At 48.5% G+C, this 16,045-nt stretch overlaps 1 protein-coding gene across 3 annotated transcripts in view; it reads left to right on the top strand.

Annotated features, from left to right (window-relative positions):
• The window catches only part of LOC119966370, an 80,973-nt gene extending 65,245 nt beyond the window's left edge, over window positions 1-15,728 (top strand). For 2 of the 3 annotated variants that reach the window (XM_038797917.1, XM_038797925.1), the window contains 4 exons: window positions 483-620; window positions 702-791; window positions 12,356-12,481; window positions 14,282-15,728. In XM_038797917.1, the coding sequence (XP_038653845.1) occupies window positions 483-620; window positions 702-791; window positions 12,356-12,481; window positions 14,282-14,583 (656 nt within the window). In that variant the 3' untranslated portion in view covers window positions 14,584-15,728. The remainder of the gene's footprint in view (window positions 1-482; window positions 621-701; window positions 792-12,355; window positions 12,482-14,281) is intronic. The other variant, XM_038797933.1, reaches the window with a different exon arrangement.
• Window positions 15,729-16,045: the final 317 nt, after the last annotated feature.

The raw sequence follows: 16,045 nt of genomic DNA, 5'->3' as shown, positions 1-16,045 counted from the left end.
ATATAGCAGGAGCCGCACCACTCCAATTCCATTGCCTTCCTTTTTTGATGATGATCATCACCAGTGAATTCCACATTTTCCCTATTGCCGACTGGACAATGAGCAGAACCACTGGACAAAATGTGTTGGAGATCATTGTGTTTGGTTATTGGCTGCACACGAATGGGAGGTGAACAATTTGGAAACAAGTAATTTTGATTTCATTACTTCAGACCGAAGTTGGTGAATTAGTGCTGCATACTCCCAAGAAGTGGTGGATAGATAATTCAGAGAAAACAACTAAGGAGATTAAGGGGTGCCGTTTTGGTATTTGTGCGACTGAGGTGGATGATAGACTGTATATTGCTGTGCAGTACTACAGGATAAATTAGGATTAAGTAACATGACAATTTACAGGGAATTCATTAAAATACAGGTCTTTAACTTTTTTGTTATCTCAAAATTGAGTTGATTCCCAATATCCTGAACTCTGTTTTTCACAGAATACATCTTTGTGATGGTGAACGGAAAGCAGTACTGCATCCTTAGAATTCACAATCACATCACCTACCAGCAATTCACATCCGGAATGGAACAGACTTTCCCAGGAGAGACATTCAATGTATATTACAAAGCAAAAGGTGACATAACTGTGGAATATGTCAGAGAATGGCAGCTTGGAATAGCCACTGGCTAATGAGAGGTGTTTCATTGTTTTGCAGGAGATGTTCCATTGCTGATTAATGGACAGAACAGTATTGAATACCTCCTCAAACACTGCAGGGTGGGGAACATTGTCCTGGAAGCTGAAGGTAAAAACTGTTGCGAGACCATCCTGCTGCAACATCCCATCACTGCACATGGAGGTGTATTCTTCCACAATTGCCTTTCATGCCCTGTGTGTGCTCTTTAATTTAACCTGCAAAGTAATGCATTTACTATTTTAAAATTATGAAGTATAATTACTAAGAATACAGACACAGGCCATTTGGCCCAGCTAGTCCGTGCTGACATATATATATATATACTCCACATAGGCATCCTCCCGTTCCAAACAACCTCAGTTCTTCCCTTTCCCTCTTGGATTTATTCATACCTATTAAGGCCTCTAGATTTGGATTCTCCCACAAGTGGAAATATTTTTTCCACATCAACCCAATCCATTTCATTCATAATTTTGAAAGTCTCCAAAGGTTTCTCGAGGTCTTCTCTTTTATAACTTTCTCCAGTGCTTCTACTTCTTACTAATAGCATGGAAACCAGAACAGTGCAAAATTCTCTAAAAATAGCCTGACTATTCCTACACAAGTTAAAACATAGGGCAGTACGGTGGCACAGTGGTTAGCCCTGCTGCCTCACTGCGCCGAGGACCTGGGTTCAATCCCGGCCCCGGGTCACTGTCCGTGTGGAGTTTGCACATTCTTCTCGTGTCTGCGTGGGTTTCACACCCACAACCCAAAAGGATGTGCAGGGGCGGCCAGTGGTGCAGTGGTTAGCACCGGGACTGCGGCGCTGAGGACCCGGGTTTGAATCCCGGCCCTGGGTCACTGTCCGTGTGGAGTTTGCACATTCTTCCCGTGTCTGCATGGGTTTCACCCCCACAAGCCAAAGATGTGCTGGTTAGGTACATTGGCCTCGCTAAATTGCCCCTTAATTGGAAAAAAAAGTAATTGGCTACTCTAAATTTTAAAAAAAATTAAAAAGATGTGCAGGGTAGGTGGATTGGCCACGCTAAATTGTCCCTTAATTGGAAAAAAAAAATTGGGTTCTCCCAAAAAAAAATTAAAACATAATTTCACTACTTTTAATTTCTTTACCCCTTAAATATATGTTCTTTTCAATTGCTTTGTTGACCGACGATGCTCTTCCTTTTAATAATTGTGCACATATATACCTTTGCTCGACTCCCCATTTTGTTTCTTACTTTCTACAGTGATGGCGGTGTTTTTATTTTTCCTACCAAAGTGCAATTTAGCATGGCCAATCCACCTACTCTGCACATCTTTGGGTTGTGGGGGTGAAACCCACGCAGACATGGTGGCCTGTCATTTCCAATGGGACCTGCTTTATGGTAGCTAGTGCCATGAAAAAGTTGGTGTATCCTCCTTCACTCTGCTTCTTTTAGACTTCAACGCTGGGCTCTGGTGATCCCCGCACATCCTGGATCTCGTCCAGCCTGAGTCAGGAAGGTTGGACGAGATAGGCATGGTAGAAATTTGGCACAGGTTAATAGAGTATGGAGTGGCAATCCGACACTGATTGCCATTTTGATAAAGTTATGGCCCGTTTTTTCTGATAGTTGAGGGGATTTCGTGGGGAGGCCCTGGATCACAAGGACACAAAAATTAGGAGCAAGAGTTGGCCAATTGTTCCCTTGAGTTTGCTCTACCATCCCGATAATATAAATGATTATTTGATTGTTGCCTCAATTATATTTTCCTTGACTCCCTTGTTGGTCAAAAATCTAGCTCAGACTTGAAGAGGAGGAGAATATTCTATAGACTAATAAACCTCTGAGAGAAAAAAAAATCCCCAGTCTTAAATGCGAGACCCTTAATTTTTAAACTCTATCCCCCACAAGGGGAAATATCCTCTTAGAATCCACCCTGTCAAGTCCCCTCAGGATCTTATATGCTTCAATAAGATGAACTTAATTCTTCCATCCCAGAGATCAGTCAAGTGAACCTTCTTTGAATAGCTTCTAGTGCAGTTATAGTAAGGGACCAAAACAATGCACAGTACTGAAACTCCATCTCAGTAACAGCAGTGTGTTCACCTATACCACTTGGACTGCAGTGGTTCAAGAAGGCAGCTCATACTACCTTCTCATCGGCAATTAGGGATGGGCAATAAATGCTGGCCCCAGCCAGCAATACCCGCACCCATGATGTAATAAAATAAACCTTCAATAGTGAGATTCTGCAGGGATCAGTGCTGGGACCTTTGCTGTTCGTAGTATACATACATGATTTGGAGGAAAATGTAACTGGTTTGATTAGTAAGTTTGCGGATGACACAAAGGTTGGTGGAATTGTGGATAGCGATGACGACTCTCAGAGGATACAGCAGGATTTAGATCGTTTGGATACTTGAGCGGCCAGATGGCAGATGGAGTTTAATCCGGACAAATGTGAGGTAATGCATTTTGGAAGGTCTAATGCAGGTAGGGAATATGGTGGAACCCTCAGGAGTATTGACAGTCGGAGAGATCTAGGTGTACAGGTCCACAAGTCACTGAAAGGGGCAACACAGGTGGAGAAGGTAGTCAAGAAGGCATTCGGCATGCTTGCCTTCATTGGCCAGGGCATTGAGTATAAAAATTGGCAAGTCATGTTGCAGCTGTATAGAACCTTAGTTAGGCCACACTTGGAGTATAGTGTTCAATTCTGGTCGCCACACTACCAGAAGGATGTGGAAGCTTTAAAGAAGGTGCAGGAGAGATTTACCAGGATGTTGCCTGGTGTGGAGGGCATTAGCTATGAGGAGAGGCTGAATAAACTTGGTTTGTTCTCACTGGAACAAAGGAGGTTGAGGGGCAACCTGATAGAGGTCTACAAAATTATGAGGGGCATAGACAGAATGGATAGTCAGAGGCTTTTTCCAGGGTGGAGGGGTCAATTACTAGGGGGCATAGGTTTAAGGTGTGAGGGGCAAGGTTCAGAGGAGATGTACGAGGCAAGTTTTTTACACAGAGTGTACTAGGTGCCTGGAACTCGCTGCCAGAGGAGGTGGTGGAAGCAGGGACGATAGTGATGTTTAAGGGGCAGCTTAACAAATACATGAATAGGATGGGAATAGAGGGATACGGACCCTGGAAGTATAGAGGATTGTAGTTTAGATGGGCAGCATGGCCGGCGCAGGCTTGAAGGGCCGAAGGGCCTGTTCCTGTGCTGTACTTTTCTTTGTTCTTTGTTCTATTCTCCGTCGGCTGACGACAGAATCGGGAAATGCGATTGGGTGGAGAATCGGTTCCGACACCAAAATTGCAGTGGGCACCAATTTCACACCAATTGCTATTCTTCATCGCCACGACAGCGATGTCAAGAATTCCAGACTGCACATACAGTAAACGCCTTTGGCATATCATTAGCGGGCCTGACCCGGTATTCTCCGGGGCTGGATTCCCAACGCTGAGGTTTACTTCGGCTTTTAAAACTCGTGAAACAGGCGCCATGGCTCCTGAGGGTACGGAAAGTGTCCAACATCGCAGTTTGCTGACAGTTATGCCCCTGGCCGGGGGGGGGGGGGGGGGGGGGGGGTTCTGCCAGGGCTGGGGTGAGTAGTGGGGGCAGTAGGGTCACGTGGAGAGACATGGAACACGATTACCACAGCTGGCAAGGCAGCCATGCAGCTGCACAAGCTGCTGACTGCCCACCGTGAACAGGGCCATGGGTCATATGGATGTCCCCCAGGACACTTCCCTAGGTGCCCTCTGGCCCTAGCCGACCCATCACCCCTATGGGCATGCTCCAGTGCTACCAGTGCCATCTTGTTGACTGGGATGTTGTGTGTTGTGTGGGGGAGGGGAGGTGCAGCGTGTTTATGCGGCTGCAGCTTGAGCCTCCTGAGTGTCAAACGCAATCCGTTGAATTCTCATTAGAATTGATTCAGTCGACTTCCGGTTGCGGCTATGACTAGCTAAGTCGCACGTTTGGCGGCTCCTGCTACAAAGGTGTTTTCGGGCCGACTGGAGGGCCCCAACGGCGCTGGAAGGACAAATCCCGGTGGGGGAAGGCTCCCTGAGGAGAACCAGACCAACTTTATGGTCGGTACCCGGAGTGGGGTGGCAAAGAAAGCAACAGCAGCTCCCCAAAAAAAGCGGGGGAAGAAGACCAAAATGGCGGCCGGTGGCACACCCGAGGAATGGAGGAAATGGGCGGAGGAGCAGCAGGCCGCTCTCCTGCGCTTCTTTACGGAGCTGAAAGTGGAGCTCCTGGAGTCAATGAATGCGACGACCACCAGGCTGATGGGAGCCCAGGCGACCCAAGAGGCGTCGATTCGGGAGCTGCAGCAGGAGATGACTGCGAGGGAGGAGGAGGCCACGGTCCTCGTGGGAAAGGTAGAGGTGCACGAGGCACTCCACCTGAAATGGCAGAGCCGTTTTGAGGAGCTGGATACCCGAATGAGGCGGAAGAACCTGAGGATCTTGGGCCTGGCAGAAGGCCTGGAGGGGTCAGACCTCCCGGGATACGTAGCAGAAATGCTGAGCTCCCTGATGGGGGCAGGGGCCGTCCCTTCGCCCCTGGAGCTGGAAGAGGCCTACAGGGTCATGGCTAGGAAGCCAAGAGCAAATGAGCCCCCGAGGGCGGTGCTGGTGCGGTTCCAGCGACTCAGCGATCGTGAGAGAGTGCTGGAGTGGGCCAAGAGGGAAAGGAGCAGCAAGTGGGAGAACTCGACGGTGAGGGTGTACCAGGACTGGAGTGCGGAGGTGGCAAAGCGGCGGGCCCGGTACAACCGGACGAAGGCGGTGCTACATGCAAAACGGATCAGGTTCGGAATGCTGCAGCCAGCGCGCTTGTGGGTCACCTACAAGAACCAACACCACTATTTTGAGTCCCCAGAGGAGGCGTGGGCCTTTGTACAGGAAGAGAAACTGGACTCGAATTAGACCCAGGGGATACTTGGCGGCCGTAGCCGCTCGGGTACTTTCAGCTGAACAAGCGGTTCTTTTTCGGCTGGGTCGGAACTGGGCAACCCTTATTGGAACGGTTTCCCTTTTTTTTTTTTCTTTCTTTGTTTGGATCTTGAACTCTTGCTTTGGTTTTTCTTCTGATGTTTTTCCCCCCTTTGCCAACTTCCCTTAGTTATTGTTATTGTGGTTATTCATGGTTATTTATGGTTATTTATATTGTTTGGTAGAGGGCGACTATTAAGTACATTGTTATTTGTTATCTATCTGTTATTTATAATGTTAAGTTGGGGAGGCGGGACGGGGGGGAGAGCAGATCGGGGATATGGGCTCCTAGGGGGGGTTCTTTACAGGCATGGATGGGGACGGGGGTGGAACTGAAGATGGCGGGGTGGGGTGTGGCAGGGCGAAAGCGCGGGCTTTCCTCTGTTTTCCCGCGCGCGGGGCAGAGGAGGGGGGAGGGGAGGAGCGCGGGGCGTGGCTAGCAATGGCGACCTTTCCCGCGTTGGAGCGGGGCCAGGGAGGAGTGGCAAGGGGGGGGAGGCCCCCCCCCCCGAGCCGGGAGGAGTCGGAGTGTGGCAGGAGCAGCCGGGTCAGCGTAAACCAGCTGACTTACGGGAGTACGATGGAGGGTACATCGCGGCTAGGAGGGGTCCTAGCCTGGGGGGGGGGGGGGGGGGGGGGGGGAGGGGGGTTAGGGAGGGACACCGGGTTGCTGCTGGAAAGACCAGGAACGGGAAGTGGAGGACTGGAGGGGTGGGGGGAGGGGGCCATCGCCATGGGGAGCGGGTCAGAAGGGGAGGGTCGACCCGGGGCGAGCAGGGAACAGGACATGGCTAATCGGTAGGGGAAGGGGGCGGGTCGTCCCGCGACCCGGCTGATCACTTGGAACGTGAGGGGGCTGAATGGGCCGGTCAAGAGATCAAGGGTATTCTCACACCTGAAGGGACTGAAGGCTGATGTAGTTTTGTTACAGGAGACCCATTTGAAGGTAGTGGACCAGATTCGCCTGAGAAGGGGGTGGGTGGGACAGGTGTTCCACTCTGGATTGGACGCAAAGAACCGGGGGGTGGCGATTCTGGTGGGAAAGAGGGTGTCGTTCGTGGCGGAGGAGGTGGTGGCGGATAAGGAGGGTAGGTATGTGATGGTGAAGGGTAAGCTGCAGGGGGAGAAAGTGGTGATGGTCTACGTATATGCCCCGAACTGGGATGACGCGGGTTTTATGAGGCGCCTATTGGGCCTCATTCCGGGACTGGAGGCAGGGGGCTTGATCATGGGGGGGGACTTTAACACAGTGCTGGACCCCGGGCTAGACAGATCGAGCTCAAGGACCAATAGGAGGCGGCAGCGGCAGAAGTGCTGAGGGGGTACATGGAGCAGATGGGAGGAGTAGACCCATGGAGGTTTGGTAGGCCGAGGGCGAGGGAGTATTCCTTTTTCTCCCACGTCCATAGAGTGTACTCCAGAATCGATTTCTTCGTGTTGAGCAGGGGGCTGATCCCGAGGGTACGGGAAGCTGAGTACTCGGCCATTGCGATCTCTGATCATGCACCACATTGGGTGGATGTGGAAATGGGGGAGGCGCGGGACCAGCGCCCGCTGTGGCGGCTGGATGTGGGGCTGTTAGCGGACGACGAGGTGTGTAAAAGGGTCCGGAAGAGCATTGAGAGCTATCTGGACTTGAATGACACGGGTGAGGTGCAGGTGGGGATGGTCTGGGAGGCCCTGAAGGCAGTGATCAGGGGAGAGCTGATCTCCATAAGGGCACACAGAGAAAGAAAGGAGAGGCAGGAGAGGGAGAGGCTGGTGGGGGAGCTATTGGAAGTGGATAGGAGATATGCGGAGGCACCAGAGGAGGGGCTGCTGGGAGAACGGCGCAGCCTGCAGGCCAAGTTCGACCTGCTGACCACCAGGAAGGCAGAGACGCAGTGGAGAAGGGCGCAGGGCGCGGTCTATGAGTATGGGGAAAAGGCGAGCAGGATGCTGGCACACCAGCTTCGCAAACGAGATGCGGCTAGGGAGATTGGGGGAGTGAAGGAGAGGGGCGGGAAGGTAGTGCAGAAGGGGCAAGAAGTGAACGGGGTCTTCAGGGATTTTTACAAGGAGTTGTATCGGTCTGAGCCGCCGACAAGGAGAGGGGGAATGGAGGACTTCCTAAACAAATTGAGGTTCCCAAGGGTCCAGGAGGGGCTGGTAGAAGGGCTGGGGGCGCCAATAGGGCTAGAGGAGCTAGTCAAGGGAATAGGTCAGATGCAGGCGGGGAAGGCGCCGGGGCCAGATGGGTTCCCGGTGGAATTCTATAAGAAAAATGTGGACTTGGTGGGACCGGTACTGGTACGAGCCTTTAATGAGGCGCGAGAGGGGGGGGGTTCTGCCCCCGACAATGTCGGAGGCTCTGATCTCCCTGATATTGAAGCGGGATAAAGACCCCGTGCAGTGCGGGTCCTACAGGCCTATCTCGCTTCTGAACGTGGATGCCAAGTTGCTGGCAAAGATCCTGGCAGCTAGAATAGAGGATTGTGTGCCAGGGGTAATCCATGAGGACCAGACGGGGTTCGTGAAGGGGCGGCAGCTCAACACGAACGTGCGGAGATTGCTGAATGTAATTATGATGCCGGCAGTGGAGGGGGAGGCTGAGATAGTGGTAGCGCTGGACGCGGAGAAGGCATTCGATAGGGTGGAGTGGGAGTACCTGTGGGAGACGTTGGAACGGTTTGGGTTTGGGGAAGGGTTTATTAAGTGGGTGAAGTTGCTCTACTCGGCCCCGACGGCGAGTGTAGTGACAAACGGGAGGAGGTCGGAGTATTTCGGGCTCCACCGAGGGACCAGGCAGGGATGTCCCCTATCCCCCTTACTTTTCGCACTGGCGATTGAACCGTTGGCGATGGCACTGAGGGGTTCAGGGGGGTGGAGAGGACTGACTAGGGGAGGGGAGGAACATCGGGTATCGCTGTATGCGGATGATCTACTGCTGTACGTGGCAGACCCAGAAGGGGGAATGCCGGAGATAATGGAACTATTAGCAGAGTTTGGGGACTTTTCGGGGTACAAACTAAATTTGGGCAAAAGCGAGGTTTTTGTGATACACCCGGGGGACCAGGGAGAGGGTATTGGGAGACTCCCCTTCAAGCGAGCAGGAAAGAGCTTTAGGTACTTAGGGGTGCAGGTGGCAAGGAACTGGGGGACCCTCCACAAGTTGAACTTTTCCAGGCTGGTGGAACAGATGGAGGAGGAATTTAAGAGGTGGGACATGGTACCGCTGTCGCTGGCGGGGAGGGTGCAGTCAATCAAAATGACGGTCCTCACAAGGTTCTTGTTTTTATTTCAGTGCTTGCCCATCTTCCTCCCTAGGGCCTTCTTCAAAAAGGTGACGAGTAGCATCATGAGCTACGTGTGGGCGCACGGCACCCCAAGGGTGAGGAGGGTCTTTTTGGAGCGGAGTAGGGACAGTGGAGGGCTGGCACTACCCAATCTCTCGGGGTATTACTGGGCGGCAAATGTGTCAATGGTGCGCAAGTGGATGATGGAAGGGGAGGGGGCAGCTTGGAAACGAATGGAGAGGGCGTCCTGTGGCAACACAAGCCTGGGGGCCCTAGTAACGGCACCATGGCCGCTCCCACCCACGGGGTACACCACGAGCCCGGTGGTGGCGGCCACCCTCAAGATATGGGGGCAGTGGAGGCGACACAGGGGGGAAATGGGAGGTCTGTTGGCGGCGCCAATAAGAGGGAACCATAGATTCATCCCGGGGAACATCGACGGGGGATTTCAGAGCTGGTACAGGGTGGGCATACGGCAGCTGAAGGACCTGTTTATAGAGGGGAGGTTTGCGAGCCTGGGAGGGCTGGAGGAGAAGTTTGAGCTCCCCCCGGGAAACATGTTCAGATATTTACAAGTGAAGGCATTTGCTAGGCGGCAGGTGGAGGGGTTCCCCCTGCTCCCCAGTAAGGGGGCGAGTGATAGGGTGCTCTCGGGGGTCTGGGTCGGAGGGGGGAAGATATCAGACATCTACAAGATAATGCAGGAGGCGGAAGAAGCATCAGGGGAGGAGCTGAAAGCCAAGTGGGAAGGGGAGCTGGGAGAGCAGATAGAAGACGGGACGTCGGCGGATGCACTGGAGAAGGTCAATTCTTCCTCCTCGTGTGCGAGGCTGAGCCTCATTCAATTTAAGGTGCTGCATAGAGCTCACATGATGGGGACAAGGATGAGCCGGTTCTTTGGGGGTGAGGACAGGTGTGTCAGATGTCTGGGAAGCCCAGCGAACCATGTGCATATGTTCTGGGCATGTCCGGTGCTGGAAGGGTTCTGGAAGGGGGTGGCAAGGACGGTGTCGAAGGTGGTGGGGTCCAGGGTCAAACCAGGATGGGGGCTTGCGATCTTTGGGGTCGGGGTAGAACCGGGGGTACAGGAGGCTAGGGAGGCCGGAATACTGGCCTTTGCGTCCCTAGTGGCTCGACGAAGGATACTAATTCAATGGAAGGACGCGAGGCCTCCAAGCGTTGAAACTTGGATTAACGATATGGCTAGCTATATTCAGCTAGAAAGGATCAAATTTGCCCTGAGAGGGTCGGTACAGGGATTCTCCAGGCGGTGGCAACCTTTCCTTGACTTTTTAGATCAGAGATAGGCGTTCGGGGTCGTGGCAGCAGCAACCCGGGGGGGGGGGGGGGGAGGGAGGGGGGGGAGGGGAGGGGGGGAGTGGGGGGGGGAGGGGAGGGGAGGGGGGGGCAGCAATGGTCGTGGGGGGACATGCACGACTGTAACGCGGGCAAGTCTGCTCGCTGCTCATGTCTGAAACTGTAGGCTGCCTTGTTTGTTAAGTTGTTGCTTGGGGGGGGGGTGGGGGGGAGGAATGGTGCACGCGAGAGGGCGGGCGAGGGAGGGATATTTGCCTAGAGGGATTGTGTTGTAAATAATTTAAAAATTAGTAGGGGTAAATGTCTGTATGGAAAAACTCTTTCAATAAAAATTATTTAAAAAAAAAAAGAATTGATTCAGTCACTGAATCGGTCCAGGTGCGGTCCCAGTTTTGCTGTTGCGGAAGTCCACGAATCCTGCCCCGGCGTCAACACTTAGTCTCAGGAATGGGAAATCCAGATGCAGATGTGATCTCACTAAGGCGTTGCACAGCTACACCAACAGTTCTCCACTTTTCCCCCCTTTATCCATTCATTGGCTGTGGGCATCACCAACAAAGCCATCATTTGTTGCATTTCAACTGAATCGTTTTCTAGGCCATTTGAGAGGGCAGTGGAGTCAACCATATTGCTGTGGGTGTGGATGATGATGGCAGATTTTTTTCCCTAAAAGACATTAGGGAACCAGATGATTTCATGGTCACCATCACTGATGATTAGCTTTATATTCCAGGTTTAATAACTGAATTCAAATTCCACTAGCTACAATGGTGGGATTTTAACCCATGTCCACAGAAGGCTGGGCATCTGGAATGCTAATCCAGCGACATTATAACTATGCCACAGTCTCCCTCTCACTGTACACCAAATCTACAATTTCCTGCTTTCGTGAATAGAGGTGTTATTTTTGCAATTTTCCAATTGGTTGGGATCTTTCCAGAATCTAATTAATTTTTGAAAATCACAAGCAATATATCTACTATCTCTGCTGCCACTTATTTTAAGACTGTAGGATGCATGCCATCAAGCCCAGAGCGCTTGACTGCTTTTTGTTCCTATAGTTTATTCTCTTCCATAGTGATTGTGATTGAAGTTCCTCCCTCGTTTTACTTTATTTTCAAAAATTCTGGGTATGAGTTTTGTGTCTTGTTTCCCATTATTAATTCCCCAGTCTCACCTTCTAAAGGACAATGGCTCATTTTGGTAAGTTTTTTCCTTTTTATATTTCTAGCTAGCTTTCTCTCAGTCTTAATTTCTTCCTCCCCAGTTTTTAATTATTCTTTGCTGGTTTCTAAAATATATCCAATCTTCACGGTATTGTATACTTTTTCTTTTAATTCGATTCTATTCTTAATTTCCTTGGTTAGCCATAGACGTGCAGCCTTAACTGTATTTCTTTCCTACATGATGTATAATGATTTGCAACAGGTTTAGACAAGAGAAACTTCAACACAAGATTGTGGATTCATTCCAGAATTAGTGGTTGAGAATCTGGATATTTACATGAAGACATGGTGGGATTTGAACCCATGCCCTAATCACCATTGGTGATGACCATGGAATCATTGGTTCACTAATGTCCTTTAAAGAAGGAAATCTGCCATCATGTGACTCCAGACCCACAGCAATATGGTTAACTCTTAACTGCCCTCTGAAGTGGCTGTGCAAACCTTTCGGTTGAAATGCAACAAATACTGACCTTGTCAATGATGCTCACAGCCCATGAAAGAATAAAGAAACAAAAACTTGGATTTCCAAAAGGTATCTAAAGGGTATGGAAGCAGGACCAAAAAATGTGATTCGGAACTATTTGCTAGGGTGGATGGTAAATGCCAACAAACTGACTCAGATAAAATAGCCTGCTTCCACGTTGCAGCTTCCACTTGTTTCTGTTCAATGAAGTTTTAACAGCACCTCAGAGATACAAAAATGTTCAATTATCCTTAGACAGGACTGAACCTGGGTCTATGTTTACCTTCCTCTTTTAATATATTCTGCAATATTTCGCATCCTGTTCATCAAATACATAAACAGTAGCTTTTGTGTTGAGGTTTAAAACTCATACAAGCAGTTCAGGCTAATCTGTCCTATGAATTAATTTACTTTGCAGAACAGTCTCCCTGTCCCAGACTGAGGGGAGCCAGTAAGGAAGAAGAACCTGTGCTGACTGATCTTGAGAAAAAGGCATTGAGTCAGTCAGGGAGCTTCAAGTCATCTCGGATCCCAAGACCAGAAGGTACAGACAGGAGGTGGATGAGGAAAGGGGCTTGTCAGTCAGTGACAGGCAGTTTACATCACGGAAGGACATCAGTTACCATCAGCTGATAACATATATAAAAATCCAATGCAGAATTGTGTATCAAGCCATGTATTTTGGTGTTGGTTCACATAGGCAATGTGAGGAGGGAATTGTACACAAGAAATTCAGGACAAGCACTCAGAAAATATAACATTTTGTCTAATCATTTTCTATCAGGTGCTTGTGTTCAAATCCCTAATATCATAGAATCTTGGAACACAAATGGAAGTCGCTTAGTCCATTTTTTTCTTTTGTTCATTTAGAGGATGTGGGTGTCATTGACTAGACCAGCATTTATTGCCCATCCCTAATTGCCTTTGAGAAGATGGCGGTGAGCTGCCTCCCTGAATCGCCGCAGTCCAAGTGGTGTAGGTGCACTCACAGTGCTGTTCAGAGAGGATTTTGAACCAGCGATTGTGAAGGAACAGCGATATATTTCCAAGTCAGGATGGTGAATGTCTTGGAGGGAACCCCGAGGTGGTGGTGTTCCCAGGTATCTGCTGCCCTTGTAAGAGATAGTTGTGGTTTTGGAAGGTGCTGCCTAAAGAGCTTTGGTGAGTTCCTGCAGTGTATCATAAAGTCATAGAATTTACAGTGCAGAAGGAGGCCATTCGGCCCATTGCATCTGTATTGGCCCTTGGAAAGAGCACCCTACTTAAACCCACACCTCCACCCTATCCCCGTAACTTCACCTAACCTTGTGGACACTAAGGGACACTTTAGCATGGCCAATCCACCTAACCTGCACATCTTTGGACTGGGGGAGGAAACCGGAGCACCCGGAGGAAACCCATGCAGACACGGGGAGAACATTCGGACTCGGCAGACAGTGACCCAAGCTGGGAATCGAACCTGGGACCCTGGAGCTGTGAAGCAAGAGTGCTAACCACTGTGCTACGTACACACTGCTGACATTGTGTGTCAGCGGTGGAGGAAGTGAATGTTTATGGATGGGGTGACAATCAAGCGGTTGCTTTGTCCTGGATGGTGTCAAACGTCCTGAGCATTGTTGGAGCTACACTCATCCAAGTAAGGGGAGTGTGTTCTATCATATTCCTGACTTATGCCTTGTAAATTATGGACAGGCTGTGATTCATTGAAAAAAGCTATCCAATTACACTCTCCCATAGATTTGACAATTTTTTCCATTTATAATATTTAGCCAACTCCCTATTGAATTTGTTTCCAGCAGTCGTTCAGGCCTTGCATTTGAGATTCTAACAACTCATAATAACTCTTTGTAAACCCATTCACCCACAGCATGTGACTCGCATGCTGCAGCCAGCTTGGGATGGATTTTCTGCGCTTCCATACTAATTTTTGGGCAGCAGCAGAGTGGTCTGGTTGTGATCCAGGGAGGTTGATTTACAGCCCAGTCCGGCATGCACCCAAATATGGGCAGGTGTATTCACATCATAACACTCAAACAACATCCTTCTTGCTTGTCATTAATGTATCCGGTATTGGAAATATGTTTATTCCTGGTGCTTAGCACTGCCCAAATAATGGAGCTGCTTGGCCTTTTTCAGTTGCAATTCGTTGCACTAGGCAAGGAGAGAATCTTTCTGCCCTCACTGCCCTCTGGGACATTTTGCAGACTTTTCTCTCAAACACCAGTACTTAGAATATTTTCATCTATACAAGTAAATTGCTGTGGAGTACTGTTAAAGTCTTACATAGAAATTGAATTGGTTAAGAGTCTCACTGCATTTAAAATCTGTATTTCCTTTCTTGCAGGCAGAACGCAACAGATTATAAGGACATCAAAACACTTCCTACAGAAAAATAAGACAGAGCTCATAACCAGGCTCACAGAAATCCACAGCATAATTGAGGAATTGAAAAGCAAGGATATTCTCAATGAAATTGAATATGAGAAATTGCTCATGACCAAACATCTCTCAGACCAAATTAGAGAAACATTGAACTGTGTCATAAAAAAGGGAATTGTTGCAATGAATTATTTTCATTATCTACTTCATAGATATCATCCATTGCTCGTTAAAGACATAGAGAGTAAGGAATCATCAATGGAGTAGAGTACGAATATAGATAACTGCCCTATCAACAACACACCTTTACCAGGTGCAAAATATATTGCAAGTGCTTACAGTCAGAAATTGGTCATGTTGTAAAATACAGAAGTGTTTTTTTGTTTGCAAATGTCAGTATTTATAATTCCATTCAAGGGTGCAAATAATTGATATTACACCGCAAAAAAGCCATTTACCTCAGCTAGTGCTTCAATTACAACTATTTAATCCTTTTATTTTTTTGTTGTTCTGTTTCCTTTTTAAGTGATGTTCTGCACAGTCCTCAACAGACCCTTGTAATAAAGTATACCCTATCAGTGGGCGGAGAACAATTCTGTGATATTTCTCCTTCCCTCTAAACTTTGTAAACCGCAGAGTTGTTTTTTAAAAGAAATTTATTTTTTCCAATTAAGGGACAATTGAGCATGACCAATCCACCTAGCCTGCACATCATTGGGTCGTGGGGGTGAGACCCACGCAGACACTTGAACCCCAGATTACACAACTGTGGCTTGTACCATTTGTCTTTTTACAAGAGGATTTTGTGAGGTAAACTAGAACTAGTTAATAATTGACCTCACTATTTGGATTTCATAAATTGTAAGATTACCAGCACGAGAGGAAAGGGTTTAATGAAATGAAACTAAATTTGTTATGAAAAGGCTGATTTGTATATTGAAAGACTTGTATTTATATAGCACTTTCCATGACTCCTCCAGGATGTCCTTGTTGGAAGTAAATATAGCCACCATTTTAATGTAGCAAATGCAACATCCTATTTTTGCACAGCATGATCCCACAAACAATAAAGGATAATGACCAGATAATCTTTTTGTAATTTTGGTTGAGGGATAAATAATGGCCAGGACATTGCGGAAACTTGTGCGCTAATTCAAACAGTGCTACAAGCTCTACCCGAGCCGTTTAACTTTTCACCAGAAAGTCAACAGTTCAGTACTGCATGAGAGTTTCAGTCTAGACTTTGTGCTCAATTCTTTGCTGTGGGAACAGACATACAATCTTCTAACTAGAGTATGAATGATCCACTGAGCTGCAGCATAGACCAAGCTCTGTAGAGTCTCTGATATTCCACTTAAATATGTTTCTGTGAAGGTTTATTTATCCATTAAAGACTAAGATTGCATTTTTAATACTCGCATTCTTTTAGTTTAATTGTACTATTTATCATTGGTACAAATGACATAGGTTAAAAAAGGGGCAAGGTCCTAAAAGCAGAATATAGAGGGTTAGGAAGAAAGTTGAGAAGTCAGACCGCCCAAGGTAGTGATCTCAGGATTACTACCAGAGCCATGTGCCAACCAGAGCAGAAATAGCAGGATATATCGGTTGAATCGCACAAATAGATGTAAACGAGTATGATATAGTCGGGATTAGGGAGACATGGCTGCAGGGTGACCAGAGATGGGAATTGAACATTCAGAAGTATTCAGTAGTTAGGAAAGGTGGA

Source organism: Scyliorhinus canicula, chromosome 1, assembly GCF_902713615.1.
Source record: "Scyliorhinus canicula chromosome 1, sScyCan1.1, whole genome shotgun sequence".
NCBI classification, from domain to species: Eukaryota; Metazoa; Chordata; class Chondrichthyes; order Carcharhiniformes; family Scyliorhinidae; genus Scyliorhinus; species Scyliorhinus canicula.
This window is presented reverse-complemented; position numbering and strand designations above follow the sequence as displayed.